Here is a 24970-nt window from a genome sequence, read left to right as displayed (position 1 = left end):
ATGGAGGAAGTGGGGCACCTATGAAATAGGAACCTTTTCTTCTAAATAATTTTGATCATCCAAATTTTAAAGTATAAAAAATGTTTAATTTTTTTTTTTAAAATAGGGTAAGTGTGCCAAATTTCGCCATAGTTGCATGCAAGCGTCAAAGTCTCAGGTTTGAAATGTAATATTTTATATTCAAATTGATTTTTTTATTCTTTCTTCTTAAAGAGTGTTGCTTGGAACCTTGTAAAGAGTTTACCGTCTTTATTTACTCTAAAATCATTCTTAATACATTTTAAAATGAATAAAAATATAGACATAGCCTTGGTGCCCTATTTCGGCCACCTTCATTCTCATAATTCCTTGCTACATTTTTTGTTATTCTTTTGCATTGTATAACCTCTAGTGTACGTAAAAACTAAAAGTTCATGAAAATTCAGGGAACAAAAAAGGTGGCCGAAATTGCAAGCTGGCCGGAATTTAGCACACTTACCCTACAATAAGCTTTTAAATAAATTAAGGTAAGTGTGCCAAATTTCGGCATATTTGCATATAAACACCGAAGACCTCAGTTTAAAATGCAATATTTTTAATTCATATTGATATTTTTTGTTACTTCCTTTTCGGGAAGGTTGCGTGGAACCTTGAAAACTAACTTATTATCATTGTTATCTTTAAATCACTTCCTAAAAGATTGAAAAAATAATAATAATATGGACATTGCTTTGGAGTGAAATTCCGACCACCTTTTTTCTGACCACCTTTAGTAACGCAACGGATAGAAAATTTCAAAACGTCAAACGGAACGAGTTTAATATTTAGTTTAATACGTTTATATGGCCTACATACCCTGAGATCTTCCGTGTAATTTGTCCTGAAGACCTGAAGAGTAGCATCTCAAATTTACGCGCAGATTCCCGTAGCAATTTGCCCTTCCTGAACTCTTCCAAGGCCTTTTCCACATCATCTTTTTCATAGAAGCGATGGGTTTTTTCTCTGGACATTGTAGAACTCAGAAATTGAAAAAAAAAACAAAATGAATAAGAAATTTAGAAAAGCAAAAGATGTTGCCGGAATAGGCAACACTACCTCACCGGAGAGACGCTCACAAAGTATATACTTTTTTACGCGAAATACAGGATCCAGCTGGGAAATTTTACCCGAAATTTAAAGATTGATTCACTATTAACATAAACAGAAACAATCTTTAATGAAAACTAATCAATTTTCATGAAAAAACACCGAAGGAAAACCTTCTGCACTTCACCACAAATCGTAAGACTGCTAGAAACACAATCGATCTGTCACATTTTTTGTAAGACTCTTTCCACACTGAGTTTTTACAACGCAATTTAAATTCAAATTATACCTGAAATTTAACGGTCTTTGTGTTAACCCATTCCTTACCATAGTATTATATATCATACGAAAATTTAGATGATTTTAGATGATTTATTCCTGGGCAATTGCGATCCGAATTGCTGTCGGGAATGAATTTTTAGTAACTTTCGTCTTTTAATTACTTGGGAAAAATAGTCCGACAGTGATTAAAATACGTTTTGTTATTGTTTTGTTGCTTCGCGGAAGGTCATACAAAATTTTTGTTCAAAATGGCGGACGGAAAATTCGACATCCCGTCAAATTTTTTAAAATTAACCTTTTTCCTCTTTCCTGATGGTAATTCTAGTTGCTAATTTGTTTTCTTAGATAGGTACTCTATCTAAAGCAATAGAATTTGTAATGAATTAATACACAGAATTTAAATTCAGTGACCGTTAAGACGTGTGTTTGACAGAGGCTCCCCGCGCCCTCATAATAGATAAAAATTCTTTCTTTTCAAAAAAATCATCTATTAATTTGTACGAATCTGATTCCAAATTATGAACGAACATTCTATCTCAAGTATTTATGGTACATTGACTAAATGGGTTAAGACATCATAAAATGAATAAATATTTAAAAGCAAAATGAATTCATTGATTATTCGAAGAATACAGACATAATTTTAAGTAATTTATTTGCATAGCCGAAATTACACTCAAAGTGGCCGAAATTAGAAGTTGGCCGAAATTTGGCACACTTCCCCTAGTAGTTTGCTCAATATTCTTTTTAAGAAAAACTGTAACACCTCTCTGGCACTGTCTCATTCTACCCCTGAGTAATTCTGCCCCGATCTCCTCTAAATTTTGACAATATTTTAAATAAGAATTATTCAAAATTAATTTCACTTTGATATTTTTTTTAGGTCTTAAATCTAAATTTTAGATTTTACCTCATTCTTCTCGAATTATTGGATATTGGTGCAATGTATGATACTACCCCTGTACTTGGTACTGCTTCTAAAACTTAGCCCTGTCATTCTTAATGAAAGTAATTAATTTTGAGGACCCAGTATTTTTTTCCGGATGGAAAAATCGCTCAATTATACGAGTACCTCTTCCAATAATCCAAAATGTAATGGAATGTTACACGGTAATTACAATTCAATTAAATGTGTTGAGAGGAATCATTTTAAATCACATTTTGGAGTAACGTGCTGCAAAATCGTTAAATATTTGTGCACAGGAAAATTCAATGAATTGTTCGAAAATCCAATTACAAGTCTAAAACCAAGACCTCTCTCACAAAATTTTATATATATATCCATGTGAAAAGTGCGCACTCAGAGCACATGTAGTTAATTTTTAATGATCAACGATAAATGTCGCTACTTGTGAATACCTAAAGTTACAACCCCCACATAAGCTTTATACATAGGGCTTTCCTTTTTTTTATAGGATCCTTAAGGGGACACTGTCTTAACGATCGTCTGGCAGAACTTGGAAGATCAATAGACATTTTGTAAATAAACAATTCATCAATTATTTATTAATGTAATGCTAACGACTCGTCTAATTGATTAGGCAATAATAGTGTGGAAAAGGGGTTGAAATGATGATGTTTACTTTTTTTTCTTCTTCCACACTCCGTCTGTTTACCATAAAAAGAAAACTATCAACTTTCCATGGAAAGGCTTAATTAATAAAATTCTTCATGTATCCCCAAACTTGGGCTTCTATTTCTCAAAGAAAAATTCTGTCTTTGAGAGAATATCCCCCGGAAGAAATATTTATATTCCTTCCACCTTTCTCCCCATTCACTTTCTTTTAGTCTTAAATCCTTCCTTACCCCCCAAACCCCCCAAAAAGGAGCATGCGGAAAATAAAAGCTGTGTGTCTTAAAGCCTCTTTCATTTTGAATAATAAATTAATCACTCCTCACTTTCACTCCCTTTTTTCTATTTTCTTCTACTTCCAGAGTCGATTATTAGAAGACGCTTCAATAATGTGTAATTCGTGGTCTCCCAGGCATAATGTGAGTGTCTTTTAAAGCATTTTCTTATAATCCAAATGTATGTGATTTATTTTTTATTTTTTAAATAGAAAATCCCGTCAAAAACACAATATTATTTTTATTCTTAAAATCGCGTGCATTGAAATCTCGTGGTTGTTAATTCAATTAGGAAGTTCCTTCCCCTATTTCGAGGGTGGCATATTGTGGGAATTATCCACGTGATTACCAGTAGTGTTCGCATATGTTTCCCATTTTCCTCTCAACCGTCCACTCTAAAAAGGGTGGAACGCCTTCTTCCGAAAAGCCCTCAATGGATATCCCATCAATTTCTCGAGGAAATACCTAATTTTCCGTTGAAGAGGGTGATGAATGAAGAAAAAAACCACAAACAACTTCCGGTCACGTGCGAATGACCACGACGATTTAATGAAAGACATCGCGACAGGTTTAGGAAACACTTTTTAGGGGGGAATTTGAAGTATATTTCCACGTGTTGTTTCACTTGGAAGTCCAGAAAAGAATTTCCAAAGGGGGAATGATTGAACCTTGCTAATATGGTGATGAGTTAATTAGCAATATGCAAAATTAGGAAGAAATGGGGTAACTTTAAAATAAAAGGGTACCTTTATAGTGCTATTCCAATGAAAAATGAACATTTTTAGCACTTTACTGTTCTAAAGTGCTTCTGTATTATCGACTTCTCTTTGCATTTGCTCTCACGACTGTTTTATAGTTTTAGAACACAGCGAGGACTGGGAAAAATAGTCAAGACAGAAACCGACACGAATAAAAATCGATAAAGCAGACGCACTTGAGAACAGTAAAGAGCTAAAAACATATGCTCATAAAAATATATGAAATCACTCTGTATTCTATATATACTTTCCTTACTATTCATTCAAATATTTATCAGCCTAATACAAACATTTTTTTACAAATTATACGCAATGAAAAATTTCATTTGGTGGCTAATTCTACCCCGGTCTCCCCTAGCGCAATTATTCTTTAGTTCCACAAACCATGAAATATACCAAAAATGTGCTAAAAATGGTAGTAAATGTGAGGGTAGCTTTACAGTACTATTCCAATAAAAAATGTACATATTTTTAGCACTTCACTGTTCTAAAGTGCTTCTGTTTTATCGACTTTCCTTTGCATTGGCTGTCACGACTGTTTTGTATTTTCAAAACACAGCGAGGACTGGAGAAAACAATAAAACAATCGAGACTGAAACCAACACAAATAAAAGTCGATAATGCAGGAGCACTTGAGAACAGTAAAGAACTAAAAGCATATGGATTCAAAACTTCCGGTGTTCGTCAAGGGCAGCTTTTTCCTCAACTAAAAACGCAAAATTTTTCTCCAAAGCTTTCGATCCTTGGTCTGGGCATTGGAAAAATATTTTTAGTTTTTAATTGAGGAAAAAGCTACCTCTGACGAACACCGAAAGTTTTGAATCCAATATAATCCGTCAGATACCCCACCTATAAAAGCATATGTTCATTCTAAATTAAAATAGCGCAATTATTCTTAAGTTCCACAAATCATCAAATGTACTAAAATGTATTTAAAATGTTAATAAATGTCAGGGTATCTTTATAGTGTTACATTCCAATAAAAGATTGATATAATTCTTCTAGCGCTTCACTGTTCTCATGTGCTTCTGCATTATCGACTTTTCATTGCTTTGGTTGTTGTCACGACTGTTTGGTGATTTTGGAACACGGTGGGGACTGAGGAAAGCACTTAAGACGGGAACATATACAAAGAAAAGTCGATAATGCAGAAACACTTGAGAACAGCAAAGTGTTGGATATCATGTTTGTTTTTTTATTTGAAAAACACCATTATTCTTTAGTTCCACAAACCTATTGTGCAGTTGAATTGTATTATGATAAGATCCGGTTTTATTTAAAATTAGAAGAAAGAAGCCTTATTTTAAAGATGCCTCAATTCAAAAGCATTCATAGAGTTCTTATGCTTAATAAGGTAAAGTGTCCTCACTCGACCGGATTCCTCGACTTGACCGGTGGGTCAATTTTTGAATGTTTGATCGGTTTGATGGTAAATATCTATGAAATTGTCACTGATTCGTATTATTTATGTAGTAATTGTCCTATTAATGTTATATCATGCGCTAAATATTACAGCAAATATAAATAAATTGATTAAATAACTCTGGCGGTCGAGACGATGAACCGGTCGAGCAAGGGCACTTTACCTTACTCGTTTTTTCATGAAGTATTTTATAATTTTTACATTTTTTTTAATACTTGTTGCTCTAACTTACCTTTTACTTGATTTTTAATTACACCGCTCTCATTTTCTGAAAAGAAATTTTAAAAAAAAATCCATTGTTATGCTGAATTGTCCATGGAGTTTCTTTAGAAGTTGCAATAACATTCCAGATAATAATTAATAAAAAGTAGAAGTAGTTTTAAGGGAGAGTTTCAAATAAAACTCTTTAAAATATAGAATTTGTCCTAAAAATTGCCTTTTACTTCAGAAATATCTTCACCCTTTAGGGACGAATGGGGCACCGGTGTCGGTGTTGCAAAAACAAAAACCAATTTTCTGACAAAATGACTTTCTATAGTGAATAAATAATTTTTTGTTTTTAAGACACCGGTGTCCCACTCGTTTTTTAAGGTTAAAGATACATTGTGAGCTATTTTTTTAAATTTCTTTTTGAAGAAAATTTTCCTTATGACTCTACGCAGAAACATCAAATTTAAAAAGAGGATTTTTTTATGAAAGTAGCTTCCAATGTGTAGATAAAGGGTTACGTGATAAGTCAAAAGAAAATGAAAAACAGCATATTTTCTCTAATTCTTTTCAAATATTTTATTATAAAAAACTTATTAATTTCAAATTCTTAAGAATATGAAAATCCAACATTTTAACTATATTTTCTGAAATTTTCATTTAAGTTTTTTTTTTTTAATTGAACGGTTGTGACCTGATTTTAAAAATATAAAAATGTTTGGTTTAATATTTTTAGTAGTTGATGTTATATGGTATTTTTTTCTCAGTCTGCGTGACCCATATAACCCCTTAAGTCAGGATATTGCCTTTAGACTTTCATTGTAATCTCCAATGATGTTCCAAAGAATACTCTATAGAGAAAGTTTACGGATTAATTTTTAAACAATTTCAAAACAAAAACTATCTGCTAAATAAACAAATTCCATTCCACTGTATAAAAATTGATATTACCTGTTAAAAAAGTAATTAAAATTTTAACAAAAAATTGAAAAATTAAACTGCTTAAAAAATATTTTTTTACAATTTATCCATCTGATTTCTCGAATATAACATTGTCAACAAACTTTTGACCGGTGCTGTGCCTGACTCATGATAGCAATTGAAAGGAAAGGAATTGAAAGTAAAGGGAATACACTTTTTTTTAATATTCTAATGGGAATAGTTTACTTAACATTTTCTGTAAATAAGTCACTTAAGGTAAAGTGCCCTCTAGTCGACCGGTGGTCAATATTTGAATGTTTTAATGATGAATTTCTATAAAATTGTCACTGATTTGTATTTATTTATAGAATAATTGACCTAATGAACTGGTCGACTTGAGGGCACTTTACCTTACATTCCATATTTTTCAAGGTTATTTCTGTCGTGAATTGCATGGTTTGGCTATTTCTTTTTTAGTACAAGCATGTGCTAAAAGTTTTAATACGGAATTCAATATGCCTGTTAATCGAAAAAGATTTTGAAAACTTTAAGAACATATTTTTTGGTAATTCTTGATAGTTCCTTGTTGATTTATGAAATTTACAAAAGAAAAGAAAATCAGTTGATCAAAATGTCCCTGACATAAGTACATTTAGAAAGCATGTCCAGCGCTAAGCTCTAGACTAGAACACAATAGTGAGAGATAGATGATATAGTGCGGGAAGTAGATGGAAAGTGAGTAAAATATTGTTGAAAGTGCTATAATTAATAGAAAATGAATAATTGAGAGATATTGAGGCAGACTTGCTCCAGACACTTCATCAATCTAACGAGGAAATTGCCTTCTATACGTGTGTGTTTGTCTCATAAAGCACTTGGGTTGGAAATCACAAGATGATGCCTTTCTCGAAGGATGAGGGAGGAAATGGTAAAATGAAATCGTCTTATGCCCCATTCCCATTTCCCACTAAAGCATCCCTCTGAAGCTTTCCTCTCGAAACCTACGCACTTCCATGCGATTATGAGACTCAATCCTTCATCACATCCTCCTCCTCAGGCAAGCATTAATCAATAATTCCTCTTTCGCAAAATCTCACGGATGTGAGTGAAAGAGCATCCAATTCTCCCTGGAAAATGCATTCGATTTTCCACCTCATCCCTCCCCCCGCCCCAATATACTCCCTTGAGGGAGACAATCCATCCCATCCAGTTTTGCCAGAAAGCTTTCTCCGAGACGTGCCTGAAGTCTTCCTTTTTTGGGTGATCATACATGGGAAAAGCTCCCCCTTTCTCTCTCACTCTCTCTCCCACTCATAAGATTTTCACATGAAAAGCACACACACAGAGAGGCACCCTTGAGGAAGAGATGTTAGATTGGTGAGGGGTTTGGGAGCGAGTCGGCCTTATTAAAAATTGGCCAGACGTCTCATAAATATTTCACGGGGCGTCCGCTACAGAAGCACCCCTCAACCGTTTGAATGATGGATGACGAACGATGTCAATTTTTAACACCCCGCGCCGAAGAACTTCTCTTTCGTTCAACCCCCCTCAAACATATATGACTTTTCCTTTTTCACTCTCCCAACATCCATCCTTCAATGAATATTTCCTGCCTCCCTGCATTGAGAGCAAAAAAACAGATATGACACATACTCCACGGAGCTTTTTTTTCAAAAAAAAAAAAAAATGGAAAGAACCAAAAGGGTGGCAAGTTGATACAGCTTTGCAGAATGCTCGAACTTTGGACTATCATGCATTGCCCTTAAAATTGATTGCGTAATTATGATAAAAGAATCCTCTTAGATATGCAGAAGCTTTCCGCAAAGTATTTTACCATTTCGTTAATGTGTTTTACCGGTTTGACCGATTTTGAATCGATTCATAACCGATTTAAACCGATTTATAGATCAAATAAAAAAATGCTCAAAATCGTATAGGTATAATTTTGGACAAATGCAAATAGGTTTACAACTAAGCGGTTCATAACCGTTTGCAAGGGAGTAATGAGGAAGGGGTAGGCTGCCTCTCTAAACGATTTTTAATAAATAAATAAAAAAACACACTGAGCCCAAACAGAAGTAGATTTTGATTCTCCAATAGTGTCTTGGATAAAAGGTAAATGGAACTCTATTTGCACAAAAAATCGTTGAAGTTCGAAGAATTCAAATTCAATTTCGAATTTTCATACTAAATTTTCAAACAAGGTGGGGAAAATTTATCAAATATCACACTAAAAAGCTGGCAAAAGAGTTACTAAGTGATTATGGAGTGATTAAATACTGGGGCAAGAACAGTAAACCTCGTTGTTCTGTTTTTTTTTTCTCACAATAATGTGAAGACCGTCACATTTTGACACTTGAGCACTTCGAAATTCGAACAGGTTGTACATCAGTCACCTTGCGGAATTATCAAGAAGTAAGAAAGTCTCTTTTTTGGATCTTCAAATAGATTTTCGAATTTTTCAAGATCTACTTCTGTACGGAAAGACTGTGTTTTGAAGAACTCTTGATTGTCACGCGTGAGTTCGAAACCTGACAATGCCATTCGAGCTTTTTTTGTCATATCATATGAGTACGAAAATGCAATTCATTGAATTTTTAATGAAATCCCTTTACTTGATGATTTTATGAATATACAGTACGTCCAGGTAGCGTTTTGACGGATAATTTTCATTCGACGTTTATTTGGTTTAAAATCGTTCTTCCTGATCTTTGTCTTTTGGAATCCCTCATTTTTTTCACATCTGACTAAAATAATCAAAATCGGTCCACTATATGATTTTTAGTGGATTTTTGAAATAAGATTTATAGAAAAACTTTTGAGACTCAAAGAGCATTTTCCATTTAATTTTTGAGCAATTTCTCGGCATTTAGGCAAAAGGTTTTCTTGATATATTTAGCAAGTTTTCGTCTTACGAAATTCAGTAGGTTAATCAAGATTAGGTTTAGATTAGATTTTAAAACACTTGACAGAACATTTTTCTTTACGAAAATTTCCACCAAGAAGAGCCTATCATTTAGAAACATTTTAGAGAATTTTAAGTAGACATGTTATCGTTTGGGTCTATTCAAACTATTTGAATTTATATTAATAGGTTATTTTAAAGCAGAAGAATCTTATAATTTTCTTATTAAATGAAGTTTTAACGGAAAGTTCAAGCTAAAGGAGAATGGTCAAATCCGGTCCCGGAATCGCCACGAACGGGACCTATGTCATTGGATAGACATTAGTATAGGTAAAAACTTTTGTTCTGGGATCAATGTTCTAAACCATGGAGGAACAGTTCTAGAGCATAAAAACTATTTTTTACAATGATGAAGAATGATCAAAAGTATATGGGCGCTGGTTCATCTTCATACAAAGATTAGAGTAGACGCATTTTGAAGATATTGATATAAGGTTGAGAAAAATGCCGGGACCCAGGACGATAAACGCTGGAAGTCCTTGTAAAAAAGGCCATTATCCTTCCGAAAAATCGTTGTTTTGACTACGAATTATACAAGAACTGCTAAAGTGATCTTGATGAAATTCGGTATAGGGTCAGTGTATGTTTTAAACTTTTTATTTATGCATACCACCCCCTCCCTCCACCCACCGTTCTGGTAGCCCTCATACAAAATGGGGGCACTTTACCTTATAACTCCTTTCTAAGAGGATGTAGAAAGCTGATATTCAACAAGGGAACAAAGCTTATGGAAGACACTTCAACCATGCATGTTAATCCCCTACTCCACCACCCCTTCTAGTAATCCTATACAAAATGACCTCTTTTCTGAGAAGAAGTAGTTTGTTTGTAAGAGAATGAAAAAAAATGAATAACTAATAACGTTAACAATAATTTTCTAGATTTTATATGCATTTATAAACATCTAGTCGAATTACAGCACTATGTCTCCTCTTAGAAAGGAGTTATAAGGTAAAATAGTCTTATTTTGTATGGGGGCTACCAGAAGGGGTGATGGACGAAGAGTTTGGGCAGTATGGTTAAAAAGTCTTCTTTAAGCCTTGTTACCATGCTGTATTTCAACTTTCTATCTTTTCTCAGAAAGGAGTTATAAGGTGAAATGCTCTCATTTTGTATGAGGGCTACCATAAAGGGGGACAGAGGAGGGAGATATTATACATGGTTTAAAAGTCTTCCCTAAGCTTTGTTCCCTTGTCGAATTTCAGCTTTCTACCTCCTCATAGAAAGGAGTTATAAGATAAAGTGCCCCCATTTTGTATGGGGGCTATCAGAATGGAGGGTGGGGGGAGGGGGGTGGTATGCATGGATAAAAACTTTAAGTCATACAGTGACCCTATACCGAATTTCATCAAGATCACTTTAGCCGTTCTTGCGTAATTCGTTGTCAAAACAGCGATTTATAGAAAGGATAAAGGCATTTTTACAAGGACTCCCAGCGTTTATGGTCCTGGGTCCCGGCAATTTTTCAATCTTATATCAGTACCTACAAAATGCGCCTACTCTCGTTTGTGGCGATTCCGGGACCAGCGCCCATATACTTTTGACCATTCTCCTTTGATCCCTTTAATTCAAATCAGAAATTCTGATATTCTCTCTTTGAGTAAGCAATGAAAGAGTTTAATAAATTTCCAAACCACTTAAAATAATCAAAATCAGATTCAAATTTAAAATAGAATTTATGTCGATTTTTCAAGTTAAGTCTAAAGCTGTTTTAACCCATTCCTTACCATGGTATTATACATCATACGCAAATTGAGTGATTTTTGATGATTTGATGATCGGTTGTGAACCGGTAATGAACCGGTTATGAACCGATAAGTAATTTTTGTCCGAAAATCAATTCTACTACTCTTAAAACTATTTTGAGGGATCATTTGATTGATTAATGATTCGGTTCAAATCTTTTGAGAACCGCTAAACAGTAGATGATGTAAAGTACTTTTGAGGTATAGCATCTAAGTTACATCTTTGAGTATTTTGCAAAGTCTGGGACGCCCTGCCACCCTTTTTTTTTTAACTGTTTTGTTCTCTCAATGGAGTTCGAGCAAGGCAAAAAAGAGTCGCTATGCCCCTTTTTGGAGAAGGCATTCTCAGGAGAAAATGTGTAGAGAATGGGGTGGAAAAAAAGAAAAACAAGAACAATGTCAACCAACTAATATTCACATATGAGAGACACATCCCAGGGAATTTTATGTAAACATTGTAATACACGATGTGTCGCATATCACAAACTCACATCGAAAACATACAATGGGGTGCCTTTGGGGTTGGATGAAGAGGGTGATTTGTCGTGCCTCGTTTTCCAAACCACCATCAGCATTTTTACATTGTTCAGAAGCCTCAAGTGGAGGTTTTCTCATTTTTCCTCCAACAAAAGGACATACTTTCATGGAAATTCATTTGTATTGACTTAAAGGCATCTGTTGCTAATTTATATGGTTCAGCAGCGCCACTGTTGGACAATTTGTAAAGTACAGATTCACATGGAAACTTTGACCATGTAAAACTTTGGTGGAAATTAAGTAAAATAATAAAGTGAATAGTGTATTGTACACGTTTTATCTGAGCATGCATTTTGGGATCATAACTTCACAAAAACATAGCCTCAAAAACTAAAATTTCATAACTTTCCGAAAAATTGTGAAAGTTGTCGTCCTCGTGACAAGTGAAAGGAGTTAGGGCGAAATTGATGGCTTATTTCCCGAGGGAAAACACCTTATCATGCCTGTTGAAGTACACTTGAAGTGAAAAAATAGTGAGAGGGAAGTTTTCCGTGTTGGGGTGTGAAAATCAAAATAGAGAAACATGTGTGAGTCCCGAGACAAGGTTGATTAACGATTTTTTTCCTTCTTCCTTACAGGGTGATATCTTTTCGGGACTGAACGATGGCATTCTGAGCAGAGCTGAAGCTCTGGCCGCTGTGGACATCCAGAAGCACCAGAGTAGTCATGCTCATACCCAAATGTCCTCTCAACTCAAGCACGATGTTATGTATCATCATGGGATGGGTGGACCACCTCAGAGGCCACTGCAAGTGAGTCAATTTAGAACATCCCTATTTCCCTCAAACTCCGCTAATAACTGGCGCATGATAAATCAATTGACAATGAGAAAATCGCTTAACTAAATGAACAACCACTCGATTGGCGACAGAGAGAGAGAGTAGAAATTCTAATTTCAATTCTCGTTACAACTATGAACCAAGCTTTACGACAGCGCAAGACACGTGACCACTTTGGCACGTGTCAACACCCTCGAGACTCATCGTGCAATCACTATTTCGGTCACAGGAAAAATAGAACCCTTGAGCTAGCGTATCGAGAAAATTGAGATAAGAACACGACACTAGAATTCAGTGAAAGTAATTTGAAGTAATTTAACTACCATGGGAAAATGTTGTTCTGGAAACTAAAAGATGGAACATTAAATCAATTTTCCACCCAACAATCTTCGTCGTAAAAATATTTATTAGTATATTCTCAAATTGGTTTTACTGTCTAATCCTAGATGGCGGTATAATTAATCTAATTGGAAAGAGTAATTTGATATCGTTTTACTTGTCTATTGGTTTGTCTTTGTAAAGCGGTAGTAATGCCATTTAAAATCAATGTCAAGTGTGAAATACATATGGTTCCACGACATTGATATGATAATTTCGTATTTTTTTAAATTTATTTTAAACAAAGGATGCGCTTTCAGTAATAACCTTTCGAAGAGACAAAGCCACTCAAAGCCAAGCCAAACCTATTCGAAAATCTACGTGAGTCTAACTGTGTTATCACACTTGCACATTAAAATTTTAATATGATTCACATTAATTGTCGCTGGTGAGAGTCCAAATGTGTAATTTGTGTGTCTGAATCATTTTATATTCAAAATTTGATCTATTTGTTCATAAAAAGATAGACTTGGCCCGAAAAATTTGATATAAATTGATTTATAGCATTAATACGAAAAATTAATGCGATTTTCTCTTTAATTTTTTAATGTGAAAAATATTTATGCTTTAGGTAAATTTAAACTTATTTTTGCAGGCCAAGTCCACTTCTTTATCAATAAATAGAAAAACCCCAAATATTAAGTAACTCAAAGACACAAATAACATATTTGGACGCTCACAAGCGACAATTAATGTGAATCACATTAAAATTTTAATGTGCAAGTGTGATAACGCCGTAAAGGAAAGTTAACGTACTCGCCGCTTTAGCGCTGATTGTCCTGTAATTTCGAATTTCGGTATTCTTGGCACTTCAATCGTTAACAATGTCAACAACAGTTTCAAGAATACCGAAATTCGAAAAGACAGAACAATCAGCGCTAAAGAGGCGAGTACGTGAACTTGAACTTTAGGCTTCCGGTAGATTTTCGAATAGGTTTGGCTTGGCTTTAGAGTGGCTTTGTCTCTTCGAAAGGTTATTACGGTTATTACTGAACGGAACCAAAAAGTAATGCCTTAGACACACAACTTAAACCGAGAAGTGGTTTAACATAATTATAATCACAATTAGGGTGGAAGGAACACCTATTGACACTGTATGAACTCGTGTCAGGATCTAGTGACACCCTACTCTGAACCATTTGAAATACGAAATTGAAACACTTATCCTTATCGAAAAACGTAAATTGATGAAAAAACGCCATGTTAACTTACATTTTATTAGATAACATTAAAAATTTCAACATTTTGACAAAAGTGTCAATAGGGGTTCCCTGTCGAAGAGGTGTTCATTCGACCCTATGATCAGATTACAATTCTATCATTTTCTGACTAATGCGTTTCTCGACTTATGCCTAGAAACTGCTTATTAGTTAACTGATGAGAATTTAGTCAAATAATTAACTTGATTATAACTACGTTAAGCCGTGTCTCGGCTTAAGTCGTAAGTGTGTCTAGAGCGTAATATTTGATTGATTGGATGTGTGGCAAATTGATTGAAGTGTGACCAGTCTTAAAAATTAAATAAAACATTGTGGGAAATTCTTCAAAGAAATGTAAGTGAATGTGAATTTGGATGGCTACAAGTGGCTGGGGGGGGGGGGGGGGGGGGGGGGGGGGTTAGGCCAGGAGCCGCCACAAAAAAAAATTAAATAAATTTAAATTTTAAAAATTTGGTAAAATTTGGAAGTGAAGCATCAAAGGTCAACTTCTCGAACGTAACTAATTACAATTGGTTACTGGTTTTAATCTGAAATTTAGCCATGACCAAAACCAATTACCTCGTACAACACTCTATTTTGTATTAATCCGAGACACTTTTCCTGCTTTTAAGCAGGAGGCAAAATTATCTTTATAAAATATATTAACTAATCAGTTCAAAAATTATATGGTTAGAATCGTGAATTTGGACTCAGGTGAAGGAAATTTATGGAAAAGCCTTGTAAACTATGATCGACCAAATTTTGCAAGCTTAATATGCTCGAAGATCAGGTTCAATTTATTTTGTTATTTAGCATCCGCCGCCGTTTTAGCATTGGTGACCTGACCAACCGCTAGATCAGATGTGCGCAAGAACCGTTTGAAACCGAACAAACGTCAAATGAAAATTATACAACAATGATCATAACGCTACCTGAATAAATTTATTTTGACGTTGATTCGGTTTCGAACGGCTCTTACTCACTCTAATCTCTATAGATTAAAATGGAGAAAACTATAAAATGAATTTGATATAGTGAATTTTCGATCGGTTTTAACATATTTTAGATTTGAATTAGACGGATCAGTCAAAATATTACATTATTAAGCTGAGACTAGTAAGAACTAGTAAGACTAGTAATAAGTAAATGAAACACAAGAAGTTTTATTCACAGCGTCGTCGTATATTATTCTAAACTTCTGCAATTGAAATAATACCACTTTCTAACTATAATGAAATTATGGGTATGCTTACAGCCAGTAATTGCTTCTTAAAAAGTGTCTTGGCTGAAAGGAAAATAGCAATATATTTCCATAAAATGTCGTTTCGAAAACCTCAATCAGAATTGCGAATTTTCGAATTTACGAAAATGACTGTGAAAGACTTCAAATCGTTTGCAGATGATATAAAACATTTATGAAATCCACGTTTATGTTGCAAACATTTATGAAATACCACTGGCAAACTGTTCAAAAAGGTTAAGAGCGCAATATTATGTGCGATGTTGCTTACATTTTCTTCAACACTAACAAAGCGAAGATTGACAAATAATGTTGATCCTCAGGGCACCTCGAATTTCGAACGTAAAATGCTTCAGCCGCCACGCGGTCAAAACGAGAAGTAAAAATGTCTTGCCTTTAGTTATCGAAATTACATGAACTGTACGTTTGCGGTTCGTGTCTTTGCTAATTCGCTAATTCAGAAAATTTAATCAGGAGACCGATCTTTCTCGGTGTTTTCAGTATTTCTCAATCTTAACTTTAAGTTTTAATTTGTATCTTGGTTTTATGATAGTATCTTATAAAAAGCTTAATGATCTCAAGCTTTATTTGAATATTTAGTTAATATTTATTTTATTTTTATTTATTTATTTATTTATTTTGTTTTTTTATTTCAAGTACTGCTTTTGAGCTAGAGCTCTTGAAAGAAAAATTTAGACAGAGATATAGGTGTACGAAGAATTCAATGTTTGTTTGATAGCGACCACCGCCGTCTTAGCGTTTGTAACCAACCTCCAGAGTAAAACGGTGGAAAATTCTTTCTCAGGTTGTATGAGCCATATGCATCAAAAAACAGGAATAAGATATATATATTTATGAGAGTGTGGGTAGGAAAAGAAAAAAAAGCAAAAAAAATAAAAAGCAATCTATTTGCTTTTTGAATTTGAATTTGAATATATTGACCACTTTAAAATTATATTCTGCGTAAAAAAAAATTGTTTCTTTAAAAATCACAATCCCAAATGGACTAAACATCTAGTCTGAACCCGCATGATAATTTTGCTCACAAAACAAAGTTTAGATCAAGACTGGTTTTCATTGTCCCAGATGGCGCCACAAGCGCACTATTTATATAGGATAATAAGTAGAATTTTGCCTAGCGCAATATAGGGCTTGAAGTAATTTTGTAGAGTACTACTGAAGGCCAATAACTGGCACATTTCCACAAAATTCCTCCACTTTGACACTGATAGACACAGCCAAAATGGTAATATCCCAACCCCTTCATTTAGCTGTTTTTCTATATTCAGAGAGTAACCACCCCAAAAACCTGTGAGTGATCATCTTCGGGAGGGAAAAAGAGTGTCACCCACCACCCTCTTGTGAGTGAAATATCTCGCAATCATAATGCAACCATCACTGGCAACGACACGTGACGGATAATTTGATTGGTAACAAGTGAATTAACAATTGCTCAATTCTGTTTATACTAACTCACACTCTACATTTTGCATCTCCTATGAGTGAATTATGAGGGCCAGGAGACAAGGGCCAAAGTAGGGTATTTTGTAGTGGAATTCCAAGCCCCTGGGATGGGAACCGAGATGAAATTCAGCGACGCCGCCGTATCAAATATATTAATGAGAGTTTATGCAAATCTCTTTTTAACCAGATTGATGGTGTATTTTGTATATCAAATAACACCCATGTATCAATTCCTAATAAAATTTTCATCCCTATGTTCAACACACATGAAAATTGTCACATAAAATGTTGGATATTGATTTCTCGCGCAGACCTCCCAGAATTTACCTTCTTTTTGTCGACAATCATCAATTTCAATTGCATAAGAAATACACATATCGTATTGATTTGGGACAGAAGGAGGGAAAAACAACCGATTGCGAGACTATGAAGGTAAAAGTATAGAGAAAAGCTTGAGAATGGGCATATATGAGTAAGGGGCATTTAATCAGAGAATACAGAAGGATATTTCTGCGAATATTGTAAAGATAGGGTATAACTTATTACCGGAAACCTAAAACGGTCTAGACAGGGAGTGCTTGAAATCCGAGGTTAGGAAGCCAAGGACCTGAGAATCAGAAGAACTCCAGGGGATGTTCGTGAACTCGAACAATACACGGAGATTCCGAGTAGCCTGAGAAAACCATTAAGAGGATTCTAGGGAACCTGAGAAACCCTAGAGATTCCAAGAAACTCGAAAACCCGTAAGATCTAGGTGATCTTAAGGACTAGTAATCTGTGAAACCCAGGAATCCGAAAACCTTGAGAGCCCTAAAAATCGGAATACCCAATAATCCCCCGAGACACCTAACAAATTCATGAGGATCCTAGCGACCTGAGAAACCTTGAGAATTCAAATTGCTCCAAAAATTCATTAGGATTCTAAGAAACCTAAGAAACCTAAGAAATCCAGAAATCTTGGCGATTCCAAGAATTCAGTAAACCTACAATGATCCCGAGAAACGTGAAAACCCCATGTGGATCCTAAGTACCTGAAAATCCTTTAAAATCCCAAAGATTCTAAAAACTCTGGGAATCCAGAAAATCCTAAAACCCATAAGGATCCCAGGTGCCTGAGAAACCTTAGAAATCCATGGAAATCTTGGGAAGCCTGAATAGCCTTGAGAATCTTACGACATTCGAAAAACCTGGGAATCGAAAACCCATAAGGATCCTGATAAATATGAGAACCAATAAGGATCCCAGGTACCTGCGAAACCTTGAGAATCGCAAAGAATCCGAAAATCCTCAAATTTCCGATTAATCCGAAAACCCATATGGATCCTGAAAAATCTCAGAAGCCCACGGAAATTCCAAGGAACCTGAGAAACTTTGAGAATCCTAAGAAATCTTAAAACACTGGGAATCCAGAGGAATCGGAAAACCCATGATGATCCCGAGAAACCAGAAAACTCTACAAGGATCCCAGGTGTTTAAGAAACCTTAAGAATCTTAAGGAATCCGAAAATTCTTGAAATTCCGATTAATCCGAAAACCCACAAGGATCCTGAGATATCTTAGGAGCCCACGGAGATCCTGAGGAACCGGTGAAACATTGAAAATCCTAAGAAATCCGAATATCCTGGGAATCCTGAGGAATCAGAAAACCCATGATGATCCCGAGAAACCTGAAAATTCTACTAGGATCCCAGGTATTTAAGAAACCTTGAGAATCTCAAGGAATCTGAAAACCCTGGAAATCCCGAAGAAGACGAAAACCCATAAAGATCCTGAGAAATCTTAGAAATCGATGGAGATTCTGTGAAGCCTGAGAAACCATGAAATCCCAAGAAATACGATAACACGGGGAATTCAGAGTAATCCGGAAACCCATAAGGATACCAAGAAACCTGAAAAAGTCATGAGGATCCTATGGAACCTAATGAACTCTGAGAATCTCATGAAACCCGGTAAGCCAGAATCCAGAATTTGAAAACCCGTTTGGATCCCGATAAACATGAGAAAATCTAGGAATCTAGATAAACAAATGAAATGGATACTCCGGAAACTTAATAAAACCTTGAAAATAATATGCAGAAACGCCAGGAACCAGGAAACTTGACGAATCCTAGGAAGCCACAGGGAACCCTAAAAACCTCTGGATGATCCCGGAGAACTCATAGGCTTTTTCAAGGAATCAGCAACTCAAACCAAATTAATTACTCCTTTATATTGAGAATATTACAAAACACAAATTTTTCCTCAATGAAATGCCCTTTGTTTCCCGTAATCCAATAAATATTGATTCCGTCGGATAGAAATAAATCTACCTAAAGGCGGAAAATAGAAAAAAAAGGCACAACAAAACAATTCACCGTTAAAAGAGGAAAGGTGAAAACTCATGCATTTCCCGAGGGTTGATTTCTTGACCAACCAACCCCCAAGAAAGTAGTCAGCAAATGCATTTTTCCACTTTTATTTTTTTTCCCCAAAAAATTGCACCCCAAGTGCAACTATGGAAGTTTTATTTGGTTCTAGGGACCAGGAAAAACAATCCCCTTGGCAATAATATTTTCAGATAAATTTCACATTATGTCGCAGAAAGAGGGATGATTTTCTTGCAAGGGGGATGCCCAAATTGGGATATAATTTACTCCATCCTGTGGCTTTTCCCATTCTGCGGCTTTCTCAATCAATCATTCACCTCACACGAAATTTTCTTTTTCCTGCCTTTTTCACAAATGCACCATCAAAATAAATTAATTACTTTGGATACTTCTATTAATTGCATAATTATTGTCTGAGAATTACCAATGGATTAAATTTGAGTGCCCTATGGGGCAATCACAATTAATTTTATTAGAAAAAGTTCTTAAATTAAGTGATGTTGCTATTGTTAGATTTTTTTAAGAGAGATATAATTTGAAATATGAGCAGAAAAATATATGTATCTTATACTTTTTTATGGCAATTAAATATTCAATAAATACAAAAAATTAAACTATTAAATGTTTTTTCTTTTATTTAATTGAGCTTAAAATATTAATTTTGCCTAAATTTATCATCTAAATTTCATTTGTACTAAAAAATTGAATGCACTATTTCTAAATTTGTCTAAAATTTAATACAAAATTGATACGATATGCTATATATGGCAATGAATCTCATTTGAAATGTACTAAAAATCAGCAGGATTAAATTAGTACAAACATAAAATAATGTGTCTAACCAAAAATTGTGACTCTTTCTTTAGACAAAATGGGAAATAAATAGAAAAAAAACAGGATTTTCTTCTACTTAATAATTATATGATTTCAAGACAATCATTCGCTTAGTATAGCGATGTACTAAGTACTTGTCTTTGCCCTCAATGGCTTTCTTATATCACAAAAATTATCAAAGTTGCTTTAGAACAGTCAGATACTTTCAAATCTTATGAAAACAATTTTTTAATGTCACAGTTTTAGTAGATGTTCTAAAAGCTATGAAATTTAAAGCTATTTACATTTTGTCCTTATTACTTTAGAACTTTTAATCATTGTAAATTCAAGATTATACTAGTTTTCATGAGATTTGTTATCCGAAAATTTCAAGTAGCTCCTATGGGTTTATTTAGTACAGTCTTGTACTAATTTCTTTGACTTTTCCCTAAAACAAATAATGGGAATAATCAGAAGGTATTGAGAAAAATGAATACAGAACAACATTTTTACTTCAATGAGGTGACCATTGAGTAATACACATTTAGTACATTCATGTTTAAATATCTATATCCGACAAGAGTTCTAAAATCTAAATAAACTAATGAATTCACAGCGCAATTTGTAAGGATATTAAGCATAATTTTCGAGGATTTTGTGAAAAAACGAATACAGAACAACAATTTTGCTTCAATCAGGTGACCATTAATTAATACACATTTAGTACATGCATGTGTTAAATATTTATGTCCCACAAGAGTCCTAAGAATATTGCAAATAACCAGAAAGAATTTGGTAAAAACAAATACAGAACATCAATTTTGCTTCAATCAGGTGACCATTGATTAATACAGATTTAGTACATGCATCTGCTAAATGTCTATGTCCCACAAGAGTTCTAATTTCTAAACAAAATTTAATGAATTCAGAGCACAATTTCTAAAAATATTGCGAGTAATCAGAAGAAATTCGGCAGAAACAAATTACAGAAGAACAATTTTGTTTCAATGAGGTGGCCTTTAATTAATACACTTTTAGTACATTTAAGTGCTAAATTTTTATGTCCCTTAAGAGTTATAAAAATATTTCAAATAATCAGAAGAAATTTGGCAAAGCCAAATTTCAATACAACAATTTTGCTTGAATGAGGAGACCATTGACTAATACACATTTAGTACATGCATGTGCTAAATATTTATGTCCTACCAGGATTCTAAATTCTAAATTCTCTAAAGAATTCAGAGTAAAATTTCTAAGAATATTTCGAATAATCAGAAGGAATTCGCCAGAAACAAATTACAGAACAACAATTTTGCTTCAATCAGGTGACTTTTAATTAATACACATTTAGTACATTCATGTGCTATATATCTATGTCACACAAGAGTTCCAAAATCAAAATAAACTAATAAATTCAGAGAATAATTTCTAAGAATATTGTGAACAATCAGAGCTAATTTGGTAGAAACAAATTACAGAAGAACAATTTTGCTTCAATCAGGTGACCATTGATTAATACACATTTAGTACATGCATGAGCTAAATATTTATGTCCCCAAGAATTCTAAGAATATTGCAAATAATCATAAGGAATTTGGTAAAACCAAATACAGAATAACAATTTTGCTTTAAAGAGGTGATTCTTTATTAAACCACATTTAGTACATTCATGTACTATATATCTATGTCCCCCAAGAGTTCCAAAATCAAAATAAACTAATGAATTCAGAGAATAATTCCTAAAAATATTGTGAGTGAATAATCAAAATGAATTTGGCAGAAATAAATTACAGAAGAACAATTTTTAACACACATTTAGTCATGCGTGTGCTAAATATTTATGTTCCACAAGAGTCCTAATAATTTTGCAAATAATAATAAAGAATTTGGTAAAAACGAATACAAAACATTAATTTTGCCTCTATGAGGTGATTTTTTATTAAACCACATTTAGTACATTCGTGTGCAAAATATCTATGTCCCACAAGAGTTCCAAGATCAAAATAAACTAATGAATTCAGAGAATAATTCCTAAAAATATTGTGAGTGAATAATCAGAATGAATTTGGGAAAAACAAATTACAGAAGAACAATTTTTAACGCACATTTAGTACATTCATGTGCTAAATATTTATGTCCCATAAGAGTTCTAAAATACAACTAAGATAAAGGTCTAATGCTCTGAAATTTTGTGCTTTTCAAATTCTAAAGAGCGAAAATTAGTTATGGTCATGATTTAATTTAGTACAGCCATGTTCCAAATATGTATATCTGATACATATTTAGAACACATATAAAAAATTCGTCTATCTAATTCGATATCGTCTCAAAACTGTTATTTATTTATATCCACAAGTCAATTTAGTACAGCCATGTGCTAAATAGCAGCTTTTGTTCAAAATAAATCAAATTTCCGAACACAATTCTTTTATAAGGCATTCAAAAATCAAATAAAGATAAAAGAAATTCTGTAATAAATTCCAAAGCCTCTTCTCTTTGTTCATTTCTATTTACTTTGTAAATGATGCATAAGAAACGTCTGGAATTACGAATACCATAATTAATAACAAACAATTTTTGCAAATTGTTTACCGAATATTCCAGTGAATTGTGGATTCTTTTTGAGCTTGTGAGATGGCTCAAGAATTTCGGGGGGATGGAGTGAAGGGAGAGCACTTCATCTTTTATCCCATAATTCTGCATTAAATGGACTGAAGTCAATTTTATGGAAGATATACGACCACATAAGGGGTCGGTTAGACTCCACCCCGTAGGAATATCGAGGTAGAAATAAATTTTTATAGCTGAAGAGATAAAATCAGGGGAGAATAATTCCACCTGCACCTGTCAGTATTATAGAATATCACTTAAAAAGCCAAATAATACTCTATATGGAGTAGATCATGCGAGGGATGTGAAATGGGATGGCATGGGGTGTGGGTGAGAACAAGGAAAATCGAGAAAATATGTTAACATAGGAGAAAATTATTTCCCCTTCTGGATTTTTCAGATACATATAATCATGTGAATGTCGCAAAAGTATCACATATTTGCAACAAACATGACAATCATAGCAATAAATCATATAAATATACATCCTTCTCAATTTCTATCACACTTATTTCATACCCTTGTGCACTTTCGAGGGTTGAACAAATCGACAAGAAACCCTTATGATTTTTTTTTGTTGTTGTTCGTTGTAGTCTGGGTGTTTTTAGTACAAGAGAAATGCACAAAAGGGATGAAATGATTTGCCGCTCGAAACGCCCTTCAAATTACAAAACAGGGAAATCATAACAAGAACACTTTGTCCCCCTACAAACTTAAGGGATGGTGAGCAAAGTGCCATGAATGCAGTAAAGGGGTTTTTATTCCCAATAATAATTTTTTATTGTTGATGTTTGCAAGAGCATCACTCGCCATTCTGCAAATATATTTAACGCAATTTGTACCGATGAATTTTCCCCTTTACCATTTGTACTTTTTTTCCGGGTGTAATACTATTTAATGCATTAACAGATGGTTTGAAAGTGAATGTGCATCCAATGGATTAACCCCGTGTATCACCCCTTGTGACATTGCACAGATAATTCATCTATAATGGATTTTTCTCTTCTATACTTGTTTTTTGCACCGGCAAATTCGAAAGATATGTTACAAATTTTCACAATTCACCACCCCAAAATAGGGGAAAATTCCACAATAATTCACAATATTCTCCGTACTACTAAGAAAACTGAATTCTTAAATGTATTATGATCATGCAAACATCATTATATCTCATTGATTTCACTACCATCAATTCATGTGAATTGTTTAAACTATTTTCCCAAGAGGACAACAGAGACAAAATGGTAAACTCCAAAGACAAAGAACGTCAAACAATTGAGAGAAAATTAATTTACATGGAGTCAATCATTTGTTGATATTTACCAAATTATGGGAGTATTTCAGCAAAGTTCTATAAACCAACACAAAAGGTCCCTGATGGATGTCTAAATATTTGGTCACAGTTCGCATTTGCAACATTGTTGAGAGAGAAATACGTTCCAATGAAATTAACAATGGCTAAAGAGTTAGCAAATTGAATGTAGATTTGAAATTTATTGATTAGATCCCTTCAAAAAAAATTAATAAAATTTTAAATAAAAACGGGGTTATGTTCATGATAAACTTAACCCTTTTTTATAGGTAGCATAATCTATAAGTTTATAGATTTAGTCCCTCAGAAAATTGGTATGTTAACATAGAATTAGAGCCATTTCATTTAATTGACATAACCTAGAAATGAACTGAGACCCTTTTCGTTAAGCGACATAACCTAGAAACTCATCGTTTTGATGCTTGAGAAAAGTGGAATCAAAATTCTATGTCGACATAGAACTAAGACAATTTTCTTTAAGCGACATAACCTAGAAACTTATTGAGTTGATGCTCGAGAAAAGTGGTATGAAAATTTTATGTCGACATAGAACTAAAACCATTACACTTGTAATCGAAATAACATAAAAATTTATCGATTTCATGCTTAAGAAAATTATAAAGAAAATTCTACGTTCACAAAGAACTAAAACCAATTTCCTTTAACGACATAACCTAGAAATTTCTCATTTTGATCCTTGAGAAATGTAGAACGGAAATTTTAATGTTAGCATATAATTGAGACACTTTTGCTTAACCGACATAACCTACAAATCGATTTGAAACTTGATTTGATGCTTGAGAAAAGTGGAATGAGAATTCTATGTTGACGTTGAACTTAGACCATTTTCTTTAAGTGACATAACCTAGAAACTTATCGATTTGATGCTTGAGAAAAGTGGTATGAAAATTTTATGTTGACATAGAACTAAGACATTACACTTATAATCGAAATAACATAAAAACTTATCGATTTGGTGCTTTAGAAAATTATAAGGAAAATTCTATGTTCACAAAGAACTAAAAGCAATTTCCTTTAGCGACATAACCTAGAAATTT

At 33.8% G+C, this 24970-nt stretch overlaps 1 protein-coding gene across 3 annotated transcripts in view; it reads left to right on the top strand.

Moving 5' to 3' along the window:
- The window catches only part of LOC129806107 (inhibitory POU protein), a 77320-nt gene that overhangs the window by 31593 nt on the left and 20757 nt on the right, over positions 1 to 24970 (top strand). For 2 of the 3 annotated variants that reach the window (XM_055854463.1, XM_055854464.1), the window contains exon 2: positions 12330 to 12503. In XM_055854463.1, the coding sequence (XP_055710438.1) occupies positions 12330 to 12503 (174 nt within the window). Of the gene's footprint in view, positions 1 to 3282; positions 3340 to 12329; positions 12504 to 24970 lie in introns of all 3 variants that reach the window. The other variant, XM_055854462.1, reaches the window with a different exon arrangement.

Source organism: Phlebotomus papatasi, chromosome 3 (genome assembly GCF_024763615.1).
Source record: "Phlebotomus papatasi isolate M1 chromosome 3, Ppap_2.1, whole genome shotgun sequence".
NCBI classification, from domain to species: domain Eukaryota; kingdom Metazoa; phylum Arthropoda; class Insecta; order Diptera; family Psychodidae; genus Phlebotomus; species Phlebotomus papatasi.
This window is presented reverse-complemented; position numbering and strand designations above follow the sequence as displayed.